Below are 23,795 nucleotides of genomic sequence, written 5' to 3'. Positions count from 1 at the left end.
AATAAGAGGCACCTATGACAAACCCACAGCCAATATTATACTGAATGGGCAAAAGCTGGAAGCATTTGCCTTGAAAATCAGCACAAGACAAGGATGCCCACTCTCACCACTTTTATTCAACACAGTATTGGAAGTTGTGGCCACGGCAATCAGGCAAGAGAAAGAAATAAAGTGTAGTCACATAAAAAGAGAGGAAATTAAACTATCTTCTCTGCAGATGACATGATCCTATATCTAGAAAACCTCACTGTCTCAGCCCAAAAGCTTCTTAAGCTGACAAGCAACTTCAGCAGTGTCTCAGGATACAAAAACAATGAAAAAAAAATCTCTAGCATTCCTATGTACCAAAAACAGGCCAGTTGAGAGCCAAATCAAGAATGAACTCCCATTCATAACTGCCACAAAAAGAATACAATACCTAGTAATACAGCTAACAAGGGAAGTGAAGGACCTCTTCAAGAAGAACTAAAAGCCATGGTTCAAATAAATCAGAGGTGACACAAACAAATGGAAATACATTCCATGCCCATACCTAGGAAGAATCAATATCATGAAAATGGCCATACTACCCAAAGAAATTTATAGATTCAATTCAATGCTATTCCCATTAAACTACCATTGACATTCTGCACAGAACTAGAAAAACTATTTTAAAATTCATATGGAACCAAAAAAGAGTCCAAATAGCCAAGGCAATTCTAAGCAAAAAGAACAAAGCTGGAGGCATCAGGCTACCTGACTTGAAACTATACTCCAGGGCTACAGAAACCAAAATAGCATGGTACTGGTACAAGAACGGACAGATAGACCAATAGAACAGAATAGAGAACCCATAAATAAGACTGCACACCTACAACCACCTGGTCTTCAACAAATCTGACAAAAACAAGCAATGGGAAAAGAATGTCCTGTTTAATAAATGGTGTTGGGAGAACTGGCTAGCCATATGCAGAAAACTGAAACTGAATCCCTTTCTTACACAATATACAAAAATCAACTCAGAATGGATTAAAGACTTAAATGTAAAACCAAAAACTATAAAAACCCTAGAAGAAAACCAAGGCAATATCATTCAGGACATAGGCATGGGCAAAGATTTCATGACAAAGATGCAAAAAGCCATTTCAAGAAAAGCAAAAATTTAAAAATGAGATCTAATTAAACTAAAGAGCTTCTGCACAGAAAAAGAAACTGTCAACAGAGTAAACAGACAACCTACAAAATAGAAAAAAATTGCAATCTATGCATCTGACAAAGGTCAAATATCCAGCACCTATAAAAAGCTTGAACAAATTTACAAGAAGAAAACAAACACCCCCATTTGAAAGTGGGCAAAGGATATTAACAGACACTTCTCAAAAGAAGACATACATGTGGCCAACCAACATAAGAAAAAAAGCTCAACATCACTGATCATCAGAAAAAAGCAGGCCAAACGCAGTGGCTCACACCTGTAATCTCAGCATTTTGGGAGGCTGAGGTGGGCGGATCACTTGAGGTGAAGAGTTCAACACCAGCCTGGCCACATGGTGAAACCCCATTTCTACTAAAAATACAAAAAATTAGCCAGGCATCTTGGTGGTTGTTGTGATCCCAGCTACTCAGAAGGCTAAGGCAGAAGAATCGCTTATTCCCGGGCGGTGGAGGTTGCAGTAAACCGAGATCACGCCACTGCACTCCAGCCTTGGCGACAGAATGAGTCTCTGTCTCAAAAATAAATAAATAAATAAATATAAATCAAAATCAAAACTACAATGAGATATCATCTCACACAAGTCAGAATGGCTATAACAAAAAAGTCACAAAACAACAGATGCTGGTAAGGTTGTGGAAAAAAAGGAATGCTCTTACACCATTGGTGAGAGTGTAAATTAGTTCAACCATTGTGGAAGACAGTGTGGCAATTCCTCAGAGACCTAGAGGAAGAAATACCATTTGACCCAGCAATTCCATAACTGGGTATACACCTAAAGGATTATAAATTGTTTCATTATAAAGGCACATACACGTGTATGTTCATTGCAGCACCATTCATAATAGCAAAGACATGGGATGAATCTAAATGCCCATCAATGACAGGCTAGATAAAGAAAATGTGATACATAAACACCATGAAATTCTATGCATCCATAAAAAGGAACGAGATCATGTCCTTTGCAGTGACATGGATAGATCTAGAAGCCATTATTTTTAGCAAATTAACGCAGGAACTGAAAACCAAATACTGCATGTTCTCACTTATAGGTGGGAGCTAATTAATGAGAACACATGTACACATGGGGGGAAAAACACACACTGGGGCCTGAGTATGGAAGGTGAGAGGAAGTAGAGGATCAGGAAGAATAGCTAGCAGATGCTGGGCTTAATACCTGGGTGACTGTATGATCTGTGCAGCAAACCACCATGGCACACATTTACCCAAGTAACAAGCCCACACATCCTGCATATGTACCCCTGGACTTAAGAGTTGGAAATACAGTGAAAAAAATAGATTTTTATAGATTAAAGGAATATAATTTGTGGTATATTAATAAATATATTACTTTGTGGTAAAATTAATTTTGTCAAAGATGCCAAGAAATTTTAATAGCAGAAGTTTCTTCAACAAATGATACTGAGAAATCAGTTGTCAACATGCAAACAAATAAAGCTGAACCGCCTAACTCAAACCACACAAAATAAAATATTAAAAATTGATTATATCTCTAATTTTAAAAGTTAAAATTATCATATTCACTGGACAAAAATTAGAGTAAATTTTTATAATGTTGGGTTAGGCAAAAAATATCTTAGATATTACACAAAAGCAAAATCAAGAATAAGAAAAACTTAGGCCAGGATCAATGGCTTATGCCTGTAATCCTAGCTCTTGGAGAGGCTGAGGTGGGAGAATTACACAATCCCAGGAGTTTGAGACCACCCTGGGCAACATAGTGAGACTTCATGTCTATGAAAAAAAAAAAAAAAAAAAAAAAAAAGCTGGGCATTGGGGCACAGGCCTGTAGTCCCAGCTCCTCAGGAGAGGAGATTGAGGCTGCAGTGAGCCACAATTGTGCCACTGCACTCCAGACTGGGTGACAGAGACCCTGTCTCAAAACAAGAGAAAAATAAAGAATACTACTTCATGAAACAGAAAAACATTTGCTTTTTGAACAGAATCATAATGAATACAAAAGACAAAATATTTAATGGCAAAACATTTTAAGTTTTAAATCTGATTTGGGTCTAGGAATAAATATATTAAGAGAACTCTTATGAGTTAATACAATAATTTACCAATGCAACACGAATAAAGCATTTGAATAGACAAATTCTAAGTGGCATGTAAAACGTTTCAATATTATTACTCATTAGGAAATGCTACTAAAACCACAATAATATCATCACATTCCCCAGAACAGCAACACCAAATGTAGGCATTCAGATGCACCCAACTAGAGTGTGTTTCCAGAAAGGTGGATATGCCTTATGCATTTTTATTTAACTTTGATTGCCCTAAACACAGTGTGATGCACATCACTTTACATCATCAATGCTTTCTTGGTAAATGAATGAATACCTGGAAGGTCCTGGTTTGATTCTCCCAAAGTTGGGCTTTTTCCACACTGCCAGCCAGAGTCTAATCTGGTCAGAGTGAAATTGCTTGTGATTGTCACTGAACCCGACCAAGAGTTTTTCTTATACTGAGATCCCTGGCTCCTTTCTGGAGAATTCCTCCTCTTGGCCAGGATCCCTGTTCAGAAAGCTAATAAAGGATTCTTGTCTAGACTGATCATTCTGCCTAGACTAATTTACAAATAAGCAACCAGCCTAGAAAACACTTTTATTCTTATTTTTTGAACCTGGATTATAATAACAAAGTAAAATATTGTTAGACAACTGGAATTAGTTTCAGCTGACAAAAAAAGTGTAGGTAACTTACACAATGAATGAAAAGCGATAAAAATGGAAATTGTTTAGGAGTTATTTGCAGTCTCCAATATCTCTGTCTCTCCCAGGAGGCCCTGCCGGCTTGGGCCTTGTATAGCAAAACAGTGATTACGCTATCCAGATGCTTTCTTGGCTCTAATTTATAGCACTTTTAAAATTTTATTTTTTTCTCTGCTTCCTTTCTTCCTTTCATTTTTTAAATTCTTACATTTTGTTTCTTTTTTTCTCCCTTTCTTTTGTTCTTTCTTCATTTTACATGGATATACAAATAAAGGCAAGGATAAAACATATATGATGTTTTATTTTAATTAAATGACACAATGCCAAACATTAGAAAATAAAAAGCAATTCAATAAAGTGAATTAAAATAACCTACAATTCCACCACTGAGAATTTACCTTCCTTAACTTCCAACTTTCTGGGTATTTGTGTGTGAGATTGGGCCAAAGACGGACATTTGTTTTCAACTTTTGGAAGACATTTTTATTGCCATACCAACTTGACAATGATACATCTAAAAAGATAAAACAGCTAGAGATCATGTGGTTTGCCTACCTTCCATGGTTCGGAATGTGCAGGAGTCCAGAGACAGGCCATAGAAACACTTTGTACTCTTTCTCTTCACCTTACATGATCTCTGATGCAATTCCAAACATTCACAAACACAGACATAAACATACACATACATTTCTCAGTCAGGAGACTTAGTATTGTTAAGCTGTCAATACTACTCAGTGATGCACAAATTCCATGTCAGCCTTATTAAAATTCCAATGTTACTTCTCTTACAGAGATATTTGATAAAATCCTAAAATTCATATGTAATCACAAGGGACCATGAATAGCCAACACAGCTTTAGAAAAAAACAAAGTTAGAGGTACCACATCTCATGATGTCAAAACCTATTCCAAAGCTACAAAAATAAAACCATTGTGATATTGGCATAAAGACAAACAAGGCCGGGCGCGGTGGCTCACGCCTGTAATCCCAGCACTTTGGGAGGCCGAGGCGGGCGGATCACGAGGTCAGGAGATCGAGACCATCCTGGCTAACACGGTGAAACCCCGTCTCTACTAAAAATACAAAAAATTAGCCGGGCGTGGTAGCGGGCGCCTGTAGTCCCAGCTACTCGGGAGGCTGAGGCAGGAGAATGGCGTGAACCCGGGAGGCGGAGCTTGCAGTGAGCCGAGATCGTGCCACTGCACTCCAGCCTGGGCGACAGAGCGAGACTCCGTCTCAAAAAAAAAAAAAAAAAAAAAGACAAACAAATGGTTGATGGAACAGAACAGAGAACCAAGAAATAAACTTTTGGGAATATTATCAAATAATTTTTTACTAGGTTATCATGACCAAACAGTGAAGAAAAGGTTAGACTCTCCAACAAATGGTGTGAAAAAATTCAACACCTAAATAGAAGATAATGAACTTGGACCTTTCCCTTTGATAGCATGCAAAGAAAATATTTTACACAGACCAAATACCTAAATGTGAGACATATATCTCTTCAACATTCAGAAAAATAGGGAGGAGCATAATAACATTAATTTTCACAAATTTTTTGAGTATTACATTAAAAGCAGAAGTATCAAGAAAAGAATAAAAAATGGTACTATATCAAACTTTCAAAACCTTCTGCACATCAAGGGAAACACTTAGTGGAGTACAAATGCCAACCAGGAGATGGGGAAGAAATTGCAAGTAATCTATTCGACAGGAATTAACATCCCTTATGTATAAATGACTTCTAAAACACAACAACCAATAGTGAATATCTTGATTTTTAATAAAATGAACCAAGGTCTCCAAAGACATTTCTTTAAAAAGGCTATGCAAATGGCCAAGAGGCATTTGAAAGGATCATCAAAATTATTTTTTTGGGAGAAATGCAAAGCAAAATCCCAGTGAGCTCTTACCTCTCACCCATTAGCATGGCCACTATTCAACACACAAAAGGAATCAATGTTGTCAAGGATGCAGAACATTTGGAACCCCCATGCACTGTTGGTAGAAGAGAATAATGCAGCCTCCAAGAAAATTAGGATAGAGGTTTCCCAAGATATTAAAAATCAAATATGGCTGGGTGTGGTGGATCATGCCTATAATTCTAACACTTTGGGAGGCTGAGGTGAGAGAATTATCTGAGCTCAGAAGTTTGAGTCCAGCCTGGGAAAAATAGTGAGACCCCACCTCTACAAAAAATACAAAAATTAGCCAGGTGTAGTGACATGTACCTGTAGTCCCAGCTACTCGGCTGGCTGAGATGGGAGGATTGTTTGAGCCCGGGATGTCAAGGCTGCAGTAAGCCATTATTGCACCACTGCACTCCAGCCTGGGTGACAAAAACAGATCCTGTCTCAAAAAAAAAAAAAAAAAAAAAAAAAAAATTATCATACAATCCAGCAATCCCATTTTCAGGTATCTGTGTATGCAAAGATGTATACATGTCAGCATGTACTAGCTATATTCTGACAGTTTAACCACAGTATGAGCAATTACTGGGTGTCTTAAGGGGTGTTTCAGGGTATTCTTTCTTCATAGGTATTTCCCGTCCTCTCTGCTCAATTTAGCATACATGTTTCGGGTGGTCTTTGGAGCATGAGATTTTCCTCCCTCAGGGGCTTTCTTTTTCTGCTCATGTCTAACTGCCTACTCTAACATTCTCCCCTCAATAGATTGAGACCCTAAAAATCTTTGAGTTTAGGGGCACTGTGGGTCTTCCGTAACTGCTTCCTGCTGACATGAGATAAAGAACTCATCAGTGTCTCATTGTTTTGTTCTTTGTCAGGGAAAGATATCCTCCATGTTCTCTCAGGTTTGACTTGCAGTCTCCAGAGAAAATGTGTAGGGACACAGTTTTCCAGCAGGGAAAAAAGTAGGTTAATATTCCTGTTAGAGGACCATTTGAACTCTGAGAGTTTCTAGGTGAGAAGGAACAAATCTGGTTAGTAGATTTAGTGAGCAAGGCCCAAAAAGGAGAAAAAGGAAGACAAAGGCCAGGGATCCCAACAAAATGAGATGTCATGAGGTCTGGGACCAGGTGGCACCCCAGGAGAACTAGACCTAAGTGGCATGTTTCTGAAGGCAAGAGGCCTGGTGTATAAAATCTCTCACATGATTCTGGACTTGCCTTAATCTGTTAACCCAGAAACAGCATTTTTCTCCTAGCATAAGGCAAATTTATTCCTGAGCTGCAGTCAGTGTGTCAAGACCTCTACAATTTCTGGAGAACTACAGCCATAAGATAATAAACCGGTTGCTGTAACTCTGTTAGAGTTTGAGCAGTGGTTTCTATTTTATGAGTCAGTTCCAGAGATGGGTTGTGGAAAGTTGAGGAGGCAGTAACAATGACAGCTATTCCTGTGGTGGCACTTGTGATGACAAGCTCATTGTGGAAGGAAATTAGATAAACTTCTGAGCTGATCTGGTGTGAGGTAGTAAATAAGGGTAACAGCAGAGAAGCATCACCCAGAACAATGGAAATTTTAGGGGTGAGGTAAGCCAGAGTGTATGTTCTGGTCCAATTTGCAGAGAGGCAGAGATGAGCCTGCATCTTCCATAGGAAGTAAAGTTCCGCACTCCATAAACAAGAATGAATGCAGAAAGAGTTGAGGTCAGCTCCAAACATTGACAAGTGTCCATTTTGGCTGCCCAGTATCTGATATTCTGCCACTAAAGTTGCTGCTGTCTAGAGAATTAGACATGGGTGATTAGTTTGAATAAGAGAATGAGTCTATTTTTCTACAAAATCATGTGTCTAGTAGTATCTGGGAGAAGGGTTTTCTGAAAGGAATAAAAGACTTGAAACCTACTGCATAATTCATACTGGCTTGGTTGATACCATGGGTTGGATTGACTGCAAGAAGAGTGATTGAGGTAGAATTCAGTGGCATCATTTTGGATACATGGTTCAGAAGTTAAAATATTGGGGGTGATAAGTAGAGAATCTCATTTGGTATCGGGAATATTTAATGAAAGTTAAAAAAGCTTGTGGGGTATTAACAGTGGTGCTGGATGTGTTGCATTATGCTGGGTCAAGAGCACCCACCCATAAGAGTTCTGGAATTGATGGTGGCATAGATGCACAGAGATGCCTGGCCAATGAGGGTTACAGGGGAGAACAAGGGGCTTAAAACAATGGGGTTGGGCTTAAGAAAATCTTCAAAGGCCTCTTTAGCTTGGGTTAGAAATAGTATGTTAGCAGCGGGAAGGTTTTGTATGAAGAGGTCCCAATGGTAAGTGAAACTAAGTTGAGCTTGAGTAGTTGCCCATTCTTGTATTGTGGCCAAGTAGGCCATTTTTACCCTGAATGGAATTCATGCACAGCTGGGTTGAGGCATAGGAGGAATTGGCAGACATTAGTACTTGTGGAGCTGCCTGCAGAGTTCTAAAAGGTTGTGGGCAATTAGAGCTTATAAGGGTGCTTTTAGCCAGAAGTGTGGGTAATGATCATAGAGCATTAGGCTGCATAGTTCCAAGGCAAGTAGATTAGGGCCAAATTGATATGCTTGTTAAGAAGACTGCCTGTAGTCCCAGCTACTTGGGAGGCTGAGGCAGGAGAATGGCATGAACCTGGGAGGCGGAGCTTGCAGTGAGCTGAGATAGCGCCACTGCACTCCAGCCTGGGCCACAGAGCGAGACTCCATCTCAAAAAAAAAAAAAAAAAAAAAAGACTGTTATTCCAAAGAGTATTAGAGATAGAGACCACTATTCAGATTATGGCTTTGAGGTTTAAATTGAGGAGGGTCACAGTTAACTCTTCCCTGGAGGGGGTGTTGGTTTATGGTAACAAAGGCATATTAGTAAATCTGCAGATTATGACTTATAATATAAACATCAAAATATTACTAACATTGCTGATGCACTAAAGCAACCAAAAGTAAAATAAATCATTAGGCTAAAAAATTGATATTAGATAAAGCAAGCTCTTATTGGAACTCCTGGTGCTGCACAAGATAGGGTTAAAGAAAGAATAAACAGTGCCCCTGCAAATAAGATTGCCAATATTGGGATTGCCCTACTTTAAGGTAAAAAGAGGGAGAACTTACTTATGTTCTCATTCAAAGAGAAATTTTAAGTCCTCCAGTGGCTCACAACAGTAGCTGAGTTCTGGTTCCACATTTGGTTCCTTAAAGTCTTTCCAGGGTTTTATTCAAAAGTGATTTATCCAACTAGAGATGCCAGAAACTTTGATAGCTATTGGAGTAGAAAGTATGACAGTAAAGGGGTTCTTTTGTAAAGAGGTTAGTTGCGATCCAAAAGACCCATCTCTCCAGATTTTAATGAGGACTGCTGATCCTGTGGGGTAAAACGGTTGTTGGTTGTTGCAAGTGTCACTTAGGCAGGCAAACTCCGGATGGCCTCTTGAAATTGAGTCAGGGATTTTATGTACTGGGTTAATTTGGTAACCTGTTGGTGTAATGTTAAGTTTGCAAGTAGAAAGGATCTCTCATATAGGATTTCAATAAAACTAAGGCATAGATGTAATTTAGGGGCTGTTCCGATCTGCAAAATGCCATGGGCAGAAGTTCAAGCCATGGTAAAGAGGTTTTCCTGGCATCATTTGCTCAGGGTGCTTTTAATAGCTCGATTAGTTCTTTCTACATTCCCAGAAGGTTATGGCCTTCAGGAGGACTGTAAAAAGTATTTTATCCCTAGGGCTTTTGCCACTAACTGGGTAGTGTGTAAAATAAAATATGAACCTTTGTTACTTTGTGAAGACCGTGGACGCCCAAATCAAGAGATAATTTATTTGAGAAGGGCCTTGGTAATTACTTGAATTTTTTCTATTCTACTATGAGATTCTTCAACCCAGCCAGTAAAGGTGTCCCCAAAGATCAGAAGGTAGTTATAGCCTCAACAGGCTGACAATTAAGTGAAGTCTATCTGCCAGTCTTCCTGTTAGGTAGGTTTCTTGTTGCTGAACAGGCTGAATTAATTAACTAGAGTGGCTTAGGGCCTCCAGGATTATTACAGACACAAGATGGATAGGCTTTACAAACTTGACAAAAATATTTTTCACAGCTGATGGAGATGGTCTCTCCCAAAGTGACAAGAATTATGGAGTGCCCTTATTACTTCCTGTTGGAGGCCCTGGGAAGACAGAGAACCGCTCCCAATTTATACAATCTTTCATGTTTTAGGATATATTCACATTTGATAACCCATTTCTTTTTCTTGTGAGCATATTGCAGGATGGGGAGGTTGTTAGACAAATTTGGAATAAGGGCCACAAAACGTTCCCAGAGAGGGTGGCTGAAGATTGGTCAGGGTGGTGGAAAAATTTGTAAGAAAAAGTTACAGGGAAAGACACAAACCTTCTTGGAAGGCCGGGAGGTTTTGCAAAGCTTCGGGGAAGAATGAGCTGAAGGCAGCTGTCCTTACCCTAGGGTAAAGGGTGAGGAGTAGATACAAAGGAATGTAGAGGAGTTTATCTAAATAGCTTGTTTATTCATGTTGTCCTAAAACTGATCTCCTAAAACTGACCTTTGATCATTCATGTGCAGCACTGCTCTCTACTTGGGGGCCTACGATGTTTATTACCCACAAATTGTGTTTGTTCCAAGCCTTTGTCATTACATCTGTAGTAAACAAATGCGAGCATCAATGGCTATTCACGGCTGCATTCTTGTAGGTGGTGATAAGTGGTACAGTCCCCTAGCTGCACTGTTAGGTAAAATACCTGTGTCTGCATACTTCTTTCATCCTTCGCTCAGCCAAATTCTGTGGGATGGACTCTGCAGGTGGTGGCCCTAGCTGCTTGGTCAGCCCTCCTGTTTCTCTGGGCAATTTTATCTTGGCCCTTCTGGTAGCCCCACCAATGAACTACAGCTACTTTTGTAGTAGGTGGACAGCCTGGGATAGGGTAAAAACCTGCGACCCATATTTAACAGAAGTATCCTTTGCTGCCAAAAATTCCTTTTTCTTTTCAGATGGCTGTATAAGTGTGGAAAACTAAAAGGGCACATTTGAACTGTGTATAAATAGTAACTATTGGTTTATTTCCTAGTTCTAGGGCTCTTGTCAGGACTAAGAGCTCTGACTGCTGAGCTGAGGTTCCCAAAGATTAAAAATTTAAAGTTTTATAAACAAATAGAAAACGATTTTGGTGGAAATAATTATAAGTAGTAGTATTTCAGCAAAGCTGAGAAATGGGCACAATGGAAACTAAACGAGTGAAATAGCTCAATAAATAAATTTGTATTAACGAAGGTAATAAAATCATAGTATACTGCTTGTGTTTGTAGTAAATAATATTTAATTACATTACAGCATTTGCTGACTAAAGGTTTAGTTTAAAATTATGCTATAAGTACTGAGTTGCTGGAGGGGTGGGGAAGGGCAGTTGAAAAAAAAAGTTGTTCCCAAGTACATGTCAGTACCAAAGGGCAATTTCTAGAGTTTATATGGTATAAATACAGGAAGTATTTCTCCTTTGTGTATCATATTTATTTATTTTTATTTTATTTATTTTTTTAAGATGGAGTCTCACTCTGTCATCAGGCTGCAGTGCAGTGGCACAATCTTGGCTCACTGCAACCTACACCTCCCAGGTTCAAGCGATTCTCCTGCCTCAGCCTCCTGAGTAGCTGGGACTACAGGTGCACCCCACCACGGCCATCTAATTTTAGTAGAGACGGAGTTTCACCATGTTGGCCAGGATGGTCTCAATCTCTTGACCTTGTGATCCACCCGTCTCAGCCTCCCAACATGCTGGGATTACAGGTGAGAGTCACCACACCTGGCATGTATCATGTTTTATACATTTACACACACATGTATAACAAAAAAAAGTATCAGTTGTTTCCATTTTTGTTAAATTTTTACTAAGAATGGTTGTTAATCATTTATTTTGTTTGAAGAAGGTGTTTACTATAATAGACAAGAGTTATTTCTGAAGTCAAAGTTGCTTGTGTTTTAATACTGGTTTTGCAATGTGACCAAGTCATTTTTCTCTGTGGCTCTGTATCTTTCTCCATAAAATAAGTACCTATGTTATTGAGTTACTGTGAGAATTAAATTTATGAACACACATAGAGTTTTGGTTAGTCTTTGGTACAAATTAGCTATGATTAATAAAATTTTACATGCTGAATTACATTAATACATGCTTTAACACAAATGTATTTTCATTACATGAGTTTTTCAACCAATAGATGATTATATATTTAAATTTTTAAAAATGTGTTTACACACAATGAAATACTACTTGGCAATAAAAGAGAAAAAATCTTGTCATTTGAAACAATATGGATAAATGTAGAGGATATTATGCCAAGTGAAATAAGCCAGACGGCAAAATGCTGGTTACTGGATGCTTGTTTATTCAGAAAAAAAGAGGCATTTGGAGAGATCTCTGTAAAATAATACATAAATACAGTTGACTAAGTTCAGAAAATTTATTGTACAGCATGGTGACTAGTCACCATGTACGGTATATGCTTTACAATAAATATAGAATATAGACTATTCTGCATGAAAAAATAAGTTTTGCTATAAGTATGTCATAGAAAGTTAATGTAAAATATCTCGACAGGCGGAGCCAAGATGGCCGAATAGGAACAGCTCCAGTCTACAGCTCCCAGCGTGAGCGACGCAGAAGACGGGTGATTTCTGCATTTCCAACTGAGGTACCGGGTTCATCTCACTAGGGAGTGTTGGAAAGTGGGTGCAAGACAGTGGGTGCAGCGCACCAAGCATGAGCTGAAACAGGGCGAGGCACTGCCTCACCCGGGAAGCACAGGGGGTCAGGGAATTCCCTTTCCTAGTCAAAGAAAGGGGTGACAGACAGCACCTGGAAAATGGGGTCATTCCCATCCTAATACTACGCTTTTCCAATGGTCTTAGCAAATCGCACACCAGGAGATTATATCCCATACCTGGCTCAGAGGGTCCTACACCCACAGAGCCTCACTCATTGCTAGCACAGCAGTCTGAGATCAAACTGCAAGGTGGCAGTGAGGCTGGGGGAGGGGCGCCCACCATTGCCGAGGCTTGAGGGGGTAAACAAAGCGGCCAGGAAACTCGAACTCGGTGGAGCCCACCGCAGTTCAAGGAGGCCTGCCTGCCTCTGTAGACTCCACCTCTAGGGGGCAGGGCACAGCCAAACAAAAGGCAGCAGAATCCTCTGCAGACTTAAACGTCCCTGTCTGACAGCCTTGAAGAGAGCACTGGTTCTCCCAGCACGCAGCTGGACATCTGAGAACAGACAGAGTGCCTCCTCAAGTGCGTCCCTGACTCCCAAGTAGCCTAACTGGGAGGCATCCCCCAGTAGGGGTAGACTGACACCTCACATGGCTGGGTACTCCTCTGAGACAAAACTTCCAGAGGAACGATTAGGCAGCAACATCTGCTGTTCACCAATACCCACTGTTCTGCAGCTTCTGCTGCTGATACCCAGGCAAAGAGGGTCTGGAGTGGACCTCCAGCAAACTCCAATAGACCTGAAGCTGAGGGTCCTGACTGTTACAAGGAAAACTAACAAACAGAAAGGACATCCACACCAAAACCCCATCTGTACATCACCATCATCAAAGACCAAAGGTAGATAAAACCACAAAGATGGGGAAAAAACGGAGCAGAAAAACTGGAAACTCTAAAAATCAGAGTGCCTCTGCCCTCCAAAGGAACGCAGCTCCTCACCAGCAATGGAACAAAGCTGGACAGAGAATGACTTTGATGAGTTGAGACAAGAAGGCTTCAGATGATCAAACTACTCCGAACTAAAGGAGGAAGTTCGAACCCATGGCAAAGAAGTTAAAAACCTTGAAAAAAAATTAGACGAATGGCTAACTAGAATAATCAATGCAGATAAGTCCTTAAGGGACCTGATGGAGCTGAAAACCAAGGCATGAGAACTACATGACGAATGCACAAGCCTCAGTAGCTGATTCAATCAACTAGAAGAAAGGGTATCAGTGATGGAAGATGAAATAAATGAAATGAAGCGAGAAGAGAAGTTTAGAGAAAAAAGAATAAAAAGAAACGAACAAAGCCTCCAAGAAATATGGGACTATGTGAAAAGACCAAATCTACGTCTGATTGGTGTACCTGAAAGTGACGGGGAGAATGGAACCAAGTTGGAAAACACTCTGCAGGATATTATCCAGGAGAACTTCCCCAATCTAGCAAGGAAGGCCAACATTCAAATTCAGGAAATACAGAGATCGCCACAAAGATACTCCTCAAGAGGAGCAACTCCAAGACACATAATTGTCAGACTCACTTAAGTTGAAATGAAGGAAAAAATGTTAAGGGCAGCCAGAGAGAAAGGTCAGGTTACCCACAAAGGGAAGCCCATCAGACTAACAGCTGATCTCTCGGCAGAAACTCTACAAGCCAGAAGAGAGTGGGGGCCAATATTCAACATTCTTAAAGAAAAGAATTTTCAATTTAGAATTTCATATCCAGCCAAACTAAGCTTCATAAGTGAAGGAGAGATAAAATACTGTACAGACAAGCAAATGCTGAGAGATTTTGTCACCACCAGGCCTGCCCTAAAAGAGCTCCTGAAGGAAGCACTAAAAATGCAAAGGAATAACTGGTACCAGCCACAGCAAAAACATGCCAAATTGTAAAGACCATTGAGGCTAGGAAGAAACTGCATCAACTAACAAGAAAAATAACCAGCTAACATCATAATGACAGGATCAAATTCACACATAACAATATTAACCTTAAATGTAAATGGGCTAAATACTCCAATTAAAAGACACAGACTGGCAAATTGGATAAAGAGTCAAGACCCATCAATGTGCTGTATTCAGGAAACCCATCTCACGTGCAGAGGCACACATAGGCTAAAAATAAAGGGATGGAGGAAGATCTACCAAGCAAATGGAAAACAAAAAAAGGCAGGGGTTGAAATCCTAGTCTCTGATAAAACAGACTTTAAACTAACAAAGATCAAAAGAGACAAAGAAGGTCATTACATAATGGTAAAGGGATCAATTCAACAAAAATAACTAACTATCCTAAATATATATGCACCCAATACAGGAGCACCCAGATTCATAAAGCAAGTCCTTAGAGACCTAGAAAGAGACTTAGACTCCCACACAATAATAATGGGAGACTTTAACACCCCACTGTCAATATTAGACAGATCAACGAGACAGAAAGTTAACAAGGATATCCAGGAATTGAACACAGCCCTGCACCAAGCAGACCTAATAGACATCTACAGAACTCTCCACCCCAAATCAACAGAATATACATTCTTCTCAGCACCACACTGCACTTATTCCAAAATCGACCACATAGTTGGAAGTAAAGCACTCCTCAGCAAATGTAAAAGAACAGAAATTATAACACTGTCTCTCAGACCACAGTGCAATCAAACTAGAACTCAGGATTAAGAAACTCACTCAAAACCGCTCAACTACATGGAAACTGAACAACCTGCTCCTGAATGACTACTGGGTACATAATGAAATGAAGGCAGAAATAAAGATGTTCTTTGAAACCAGTGAGAACAAAGACAGAACATACCAGAATCTCTGGGACACATTCAAAGCAGTGTGTAGAGGGAAATTTATAGCACTAAATGCCCACAAGAGAAAGCAGGAAAGATCTAAAATTGACACCCTAACATCACAATTAAAAGAACTAGAGAACCAAGAGCAAATACATTCAAAAGCTAGCAGAAGGCAAGAAATAACTAAGATCAGAGCAGAATTGAAGGAGATAGAGACACAAAAAGCCCTTCAAAAAATCAATGAATCCAGGAGCTGGTTTTTTGAAAAGATCAACAAAATTGATAGACCACTAGCAAGACTAATAAAGAAGAAAAGAGAGAAGAATCAAATAGATGCAATAAAAAATGATAAAGGGGATATCACCACCGATCCCACAGAAATACAAACTACCATCAGAGAATACTATAAACCTCTACGCAAATAAACTAGAAAATCTAGAAGAAATGGATAAATTCCTCAACACATACACCCTCCCAAGACTAAACTAGGAAGAAGTTGAATATCTGAATAGACCAATAACAGGCTCTGAAATTGAGGCAATAATTAATAGCTTACCAACCAAAAAAAAGTCCAGGACCAGATGGATTCACAGCCGAATTCTACCAGAGGTACAAGGAGGATCTGGTACCATTCCTTCTGAAACTATTCCAATCAATAGAAAAAGAGGGAATCCTCCCTAACTAAATTTTATGAGGCCAGCATCATCCTGATACCGAAGCCTGGCAGAGACACAACAAAAAAAGAGAATTTTAGACCAATATCCCTGATGAACATCAATGTGAAAATCCTCAATAAAATACTGGCAAACCGAATCCAGCAGCACATCAAGAAGCTTATCCACCATGATCAAGTGGGCTTCGTCCCTGGGATGCAAGGCTGTTTCAACATATGAAAATCAATAAACGTAATCCAGCATCTAAACAGAACCAATGACAAAAACCATATGATTATCTCAATAGATGCAGAAAAGGCCTTTGAGAACATTCAACAACCTTCATACTAAAAACTCTCAATAAATTAGGTATTGATGGGACGTATCTTAAAATAATAAGAGCTATCTATGACAAACGCACAGCCAATATCATACAGAATGGGCAAAAAAGGGAAGCATTCCCTTTGAAAACTGGCACAAGACAGGGATGCCCTCTCTCACCACTCCGATTCAACACAGTATTGGAAGTTCTGGCCAGGGCAATCAGGCAGGAGAAAGAAATAAACCACATTCAATTAGGAAAAGAGAAGTCAAATTGTCCCTGTTTGCAGATGACAAGATTGTATATCAAGAAAACCCCATCGTCTCAGGCCCAAAATCTCCTTAAGCTGATAGGCAACTTCAGCAAAGTCTCAGGATACAAAATCAATGTGCAAAAATCACAAGCGTTCTTATACACCAATAACAGACAAACAGAGAGCCAAATCATGAGTGAACTCCCATTCACAATTGCTTCAAAGAGAATAAAATACCTAGGAATCAAACTTACAAGGGATGTGAAGGACCTCTTCAAGGAGAACTACAAATCACTGCTCAATGAAATATAACAGGATACAAACAAATGGAAGAACATTCCACGCTCATGGGTAGGAAGAATCAATATCATGAAAATGGCCATACTGCCCAAGGTAATTTATAGATTCAATGCCATCCCCATCAAGCTACCAATGACTTTTTTCACAGAATTGGAAAAAACTACTTTAAAGTTCATATGGAACCAAAAAAGAGCACACATTGCAAAGCAATCCTAAGCCAAAAGAACAAAGCTGGGGGCATCATACTACCTGGCTTCGAACTATACTACAAGGTTAGAGTAACCAAAACAGCATGGTACTGGTACCAAAACAGAGATATAGCCCAATGGAACAGAACAGAGCCCTCAAAAATAATGCCACATATCTACAACCACCTGATCTTTGACAAACCTGACAAAAACGAGAAATGGGGAAAGGATTCCCTATTAAATAAATGGTGCTGGGAAAACTGGCTAGCCATATGTAGAAAGCTGAAACTGGATCCCTTCCTTACACCTTATACAAAAATTAATTCCAGATGGATTAAAGACTTAAATGTTAGCCTAAAACCATAAAAACCCTAGAAGAAAACCTAGGCAATACCATTCAGGACACAGGCATGGGCAAGCACTTCATGTCTAAAACACCAAAGACAATGGCAACAAAAGCCAAAATTGACAAATGGGATCTAATTAAACTAAAGAGCTTCTGCACAGCAAAAGAAACTACCATCAGAGTGAACAGGCAACCTACAGAATGGGAGAAAATTTTTACAATCTACCCATCTGACAAAGGGCTAATATCCAGAATCTACAAAGAACTCAAACAAATTTACAAGAAAAAAAACAAACAGCCCCATCAAAAAGTGGGTGAAGGATATAAAAAGACACTTCTCAAAAGAAGACATTTATGCAGCCAAAAGACACATGAAAAAATGCTCATCATCACTGGCCATCAGAGAAATGCAAATCAAAACCACAATAAGATACCACCTCACACCAGTTAGAATGGCGATCATTAAAAAGTCAGAAAACAACAGGTGCTGGAGAGGATATGGAGAAATAGGAACACTTTTACACTGTTGGTGGGACTGTAAACTAGTTCAACCATTGTGGAAGTCAATGTGGCGATTCCTCAGGGATCTTGAACTAGAAATACCATTTGACCCAGCAATCCCATTACTGGGTATATACCCGAAGGATTATAAATCATGCTGCTATAAAGACACATGCACACATATGTTTATCGCGGCACTATTCACAATAGCAAAGACTTGGAACCAACCCAAATGTCCAACAATGTAGACTGGATTAAGAAAATGTGGCACATATACACCATGGAATACTATGCAGCCATAAAAAATGATGAGTTCATGTCCTTTGTAGGGACATGGATGAAGCTTGAAACCATCATTCTCAGCAAACTATTGCAAGGACAAAAAACCAAACACTGCATGTTCTCACTCATAGGTGGGAATTGAACAGTGAGAACTCATGGACACAGGAAGGGGAACATCACACGCTGGGGCCTGCTGTGGGGTTGGGGGAGGGATAGCATTAGGAGATATACCTAATATTAAATGACAAGTTAATGGGTGCAGCACACCAACATGGCACATGTGCACATGTATACATATGTAACTAACCTGCACGTTGTGCACATGCACCCTAAAACTTAAAGTATAATAATAAAAAAAAAAGAATGTAAAATATCTCACCTATCACTGTCTCCAAGAAATTTCCTTCTTTTGACACTGAGTCTCGCTCTGTCACCCAGGCTGGAGTGCAGTGGCGCCATCTCAGCTCATTGCAACCTCCACCTCCCGGGTTCAAGCAATTCTCCAGCCTCAGCCTCCCAAGTAGCTTAGATTACAGGCGCCCACCATCACAACTGGCTAATTTTTGTATTTTTAGTAGAAACGGGGTTTTGCCATGTTGGCCAGGCTGGCCTCGAACTTCTGACCTCAGGCTATCCACCCACCTCAGCTTCCCAGAGTGCAGGGATTACAGGTGTGAGCCACTGTACCTGGCCTAGAAATTAATTTATAAGACATTTTCTTCTAAGAGATTTCAAAATTTGGATGAGTTTCTTCATATGATGCTTACAATATGCAACCTACTCATATTAATGCTTTACCTATTCTAGCTTATGTTTCATTTAACATACTTTGTTTAGAATTTCATAAAATTTTCCTTTTACAGAGAAAAACAAGACTGCCTTAATCCTTTTACATGTGAACAGTAAATGACTCTTAAGTAATCTAAATGTTGCATTGATAAGCTATAAATACCCTCAAACACCCCACTTAAAAACAATAATTTACCACATTAAAACAAATCCAAACTTTTCATGAGAACCTAGAAAATCCATGTGAAATGACATGGCATGAAGAGAACAGTGAAAAAACTAACACAAATCAGGAGAAGGGCTGTGAGGTATACACAGCTGAGGATGAACACATAAAGACATCAAAAAACTGAAGATAATTAGAATATAAACACTGAAATCTTCTTTAAATTCAGAATGAGTCACTTTTACAGCCTGGGAACAGATGTCCTCTTAACATACAGAATTAATACCATTTCTTCACCATAGATATTTTCAATCTCTTACTTGGACCTACAAATAAACTCCAGAAAAATATTTATACCTAATTATGGAGCAGCTATTACACACCCATCACTTTCTTACGTTTGTTCACTGCAATTACATATCAAAACATCCTCATAAGTTATAAAGTGTTCCCAGTACTTACTTGAATTGGCCCAATAAATAAACTCAATTATGTTGATTATAAAAAGTGAAAGGAACAGTAACTAAACAGCTTATATATGGTTCCCCAATTAAACAAAATATTCTAACTGTTACTTAACACACACATTGTGAACATCTTAAATTTATTTCGTGGGCTCTACTAAATTTTATAAAAATCATTCTTATAATTTCTGACCAGCTCACACAATAAATACTTAATGAAGTTAAAACAAAAAACTATGAGAAACAAGTGAATTATATCACTAGCATGAGTATAAGACAAAACAGATAATTTGCACAAGGAGATTCTCAACAATGATCCATTAGATTCTACAGCAATTAATTAAATACAAAGAATATAGTGTAGATTTGATTCCAGAATATTTTAGGTTTTTATGTTTCTAGTAAGTTACATATATTATTAAAAGAATATTTTTTGTCCCAATGTTGCTATTTTCTTTGGAAAATAGGTACAAATTTCCAAACACAATTGCTTGGTCTACAATTTTTTTATACCTAAGGTTTATCTTACAGCAATATGTTTATATATTTATCTCCATGTAAATCAAAACTAGAAGTCTGTACATGTTTGCCAGAAGAGATGCCAAATGTCCAAAGAAAAATATGGAACATTTAAAAACATATTTATTCAGGACACAGAAATGTCTAAATTATAATTATATTCTGATATAATTCTAAATACAAACATAAAATTACCTGTAATAAAAAATAATTTAATTGTACATTTAAAAATGAAGTGTATAATTGGATTGTTTGTAATACAAAGGATAAATGCTTGAGGTGATGAATAACTCATTTACTCTGATGTGATTACATGTTGCATGTCTGTATCAAAGTAACCCATCTATGCCATGAATGTATACACATACCATGTACCCACATAAATTTTTAAAAATAAATTTAAATATGAAAAATAATAAAAATTTAACATGAGAACAATATTCTTCAATTTATTTGCTGTTTAAAGCCACTGGAAAAAGAAATTACTAGAAATGTCATTAAACTATGTTACTAAAAGTACACTGTTACCATTTTTTACCTACACCCTTGAGTAAGGTTCACACACAATCTTAAAAGAGAATTTTAAAATTTACTGTATTTTATTACATAAATGTGCAACTGGTAAAAGCAATTTATTACTAAAATTCAAGATTTTTCTCTCACTATAATGCAGAAGAATATTACTCTGAACATGTACCTCATGCATCATGCAATGATAAGTCAACCACAAAGATGCATGCATCATCTCATGCATCTTTCAATGTCCTTACTCATTCATGTAAAAGTTCATGAATGATGCCCACCTAAAAAGAATCACTCATACCTCTGATGCAACAATTCATCACATGCTTTCATATAAACAATAAGTTGAATCAGTATGAAGTAATTTTAGAGTTGAATTTGCTTTTCAAAAAATCTATAATTTTTTCAAGTAAAAAAAGTATAATTTCAATGGAATAATTTCAAAAAGCTACTCCTTTTCAACTTATATAGAAAGAAATTATCTAACAGTTTCAGCTTTGGAATTTTTTTATACTTTACACTCTGATATACTGTAATGTTTCAAGTGTTAATGCCTTTTTCTTTCTACTGTAAATATTCTGACATTTAGTCTTAATTTCAGACTGAGTATCTTTTCATATTTACCGCATCTACAAAATATCTTCTAGTATAAACTGGTTTTTTTTTAAGCTATAGTTTTTGAACAAATGCTTTTCCAAATTTATTACATTTGTAAAATTTCTTTCCAATATAAATTCTCTAATGTCAAAGAAAGTTTGGGCAACTGCTTCAGGGTTTTCTTCTAGTACGAACTATGCACAATAAGACCCATGATGCAAGTACAGGTACTACAACCCTCTTACTATTTCTATTGTCTATCTTCAGAATACTCTTCTTCACTTTTAAGACCTGTATTTTCTAATAGGTCTTTCAACAAATACTACATTTATAATCCTTTTATTAAGTACAAACTCTCTGATATTTAGTAACACATGAGTAGGCATTAATGGCTTTTCTACATTTTCTATATTTGTACAATTTTTCTCAAGTATAAATGCTATCATGTGCAAAGAGATATGAGCATTGGTTAAAGGTTTTGCCACACTTTTAATATTCCTAGGGGTTTTCTGCAGTAAGAATTATATTCAGTAAGATGTGACAAGCATTTGAAGGCTTTTCCACATTTTTCGTATTTTTATGGCTTCTCACCAATACCATTTCTCTTATGTTTAGAACAGATTGAGTTGCGGTTAAAAGCTTTGTCAATTTTTTCATGTGTAGTTTCTCTCCAGTATGAATTATGATTAGAAAAGACTGAGGAAGACTTAAAGGCTCCCACATTCTTCACATTTCTAAAATTTTCCTCCAGTATGAGTTCTCTTATGTTGAGGAAGGTTGGAGTACTGCTTAAAAGCTTTCCCGCATTCTTTACATTTGTAGGGTTTATCTACAGTGTGAATTTTCTTATGTTTATTCAAGTGTGAGGACTGTTTAAAGGCTTTGCCACATTGTTTACATATGTAGGGTTTCTCTCCAGTATGAATTTTCTTATGATTATGCAGGTTTGCAAACACTTTAAAGGCTTTGCCACAATCTTCACATTTGTAGGGATTTTTTCCAGAGTGAATTCTCTTGTGTACATTAAGGGTTGAGGACCAATTAAAAGCTTTTCCACATTCTTCACATGTGTAGGGTTTCTCTCCAGTATGGATTCTCTTATGTGTCATAAGAGTTGTGGACCTATTAAAGGATTTTCCACATTCTTCACATTTGTAGGGTTTCTCTCCTGTATGAATTCTCTTATGTTTAGCAAAGTCTGAGGATGTGGTAAAGACATTGCCACATTCTTCGCATGAGAAGGGTTTCTCTCCAGCATGAATTCTCTTATGTTCATTAAGGGATGAGGACCACTTAAAGGCTTTACCACATTCTTCACATTTGTAGTATTTTTGTGCAGAATGAATTCTCTTATGTAAATTAAGGGTTGAGGATTGGTTAAAAGCTTTACCACATTTTTCACATATGTAGGGTTTCTCTCCAGTATGAATTCTCTTATGTTTAGTAAGGTGTGAGGACCGAGTAAAGCCTTTACCACATTCTTCACACTTGTAGAATTTCTCTCTGGCATGAATTCTCTTATGTTTAGTAAGAATTGAGGACCAATTAAAGGCTTTGCCACATTCTTCACATGTGTAGGGGTTCTCTCCAGTATGAATTCTTTTGTGTTGAGTTAGGCGTGAGAGCACGTGAAATGATTTGCCACATTCTTTACATTTAAAGGTTTTATCTCCAGTATATCTTATCTTATCTTTGTTAGAATTTGAAAATTTATGAAAAACTTTGACACATATATTAGATTGAATTGTTTTGCTCTGGGTAGTTAATAAGCATTGGTTAATTCTATTATAACCACCTTTCTGCACCTTACACTCATTCATACTTTTACAAGTTTTTCTTAAATTCTCATGTCCATGTTTCTCATGTCCTTTTGGTATAAGTTTGTGGAATGAATCTTCTATGCCCTGCACTGTCCAAAGGTTTTGGGTGAAATGAGAACACACAGCTGAAAGAAATAAAAATAACAAATTATCCCACTTACTAGATTCATATAAATATACTTTACAGGCCAGGCACTATAGCTCAAGCCTGTAATTCCAGCAGTTTCCGAGGCCAAGGTGGGCAAATAATGAGGTAAGGAGTTCGAGACCAGCCTGGCCAACATGGTGAAACCCTGTCTGTACTAAAAATACAAAAAAAATGTGCTGGGAATGATGGTGCATGCCTATAATCCCAGCTACTTGGGAGGCTGAGGCAGGAGAATCCCTTGAACCCGGGAGGTAGAGGCTTCCATCAGCCAAGATCACACCACTGCACTCCAGAAAAGGTGACAGTGTGAGACCCCATCTCAATAAATAAATAAACAAATAAGTAAATAAATATACTTTACAAATCTAATACAATTACAAATCTAATATATAAAATTATACAAAGTATATCAGTAAGATGCTCAGTAAATACCACAGGCCATAATTTCTTTAGACATATATAACAAAAATATACTGACCAAAATGCCTTTGTGTGAAATCTATAAATGAGTTAATTATGTG

At 38.0% G+C, this 23,795-nt stretch overlaps 1 protein-coding gene and 1 pseudogene across 1 annotated transcript in view; both read right to left on the bottom strand.

Annotated features, from left to right (window-relative positions):
• The window catches only part of LOC106633820 (putative zinc finger protein 876), a 126,504-nt pseudogene that overhangs the window by 74,017 nt on the left and 28,692 nt on the right, over positions 1 to 23,795 (bottom strand).
• The window catches only part of ZNF718 (zinc finger protein 718), a 49,613-nt gene continuing 38,052 nt past the window's right edge, over positions 12,235 to 23,795 (bottom strand). The window contains exon 4 of the mRNA XM_008961711.5: positions 12,235 to 23,251. Coding sequence (XP_008959959.5) covers positions 22,041 to 23,251 — 1,211 coding nt within the window. The 3' untranslated portion in view covers positions 12,235 to 22,040. The remainder of the gene's footprint in view (positions 23,252 to 23,795) is intronic.

This window comes from Pan paniscus, chromosome 3 (genome assembly GCF_029289425.2).
Source record: "Pan paniscus chromosome 3, NHGRI_mPanPan1-v2.0_pri, whole genome shotgun sequence".
Lineage (NCBI taxonomy): Eukaryota > Metazoa > Chordata > Mammalia > Primates > Hominidae > Pan > Pan paniscus.
This window is presented reverse-complemented; position numbering and strand designations above follow the sequence as displayed.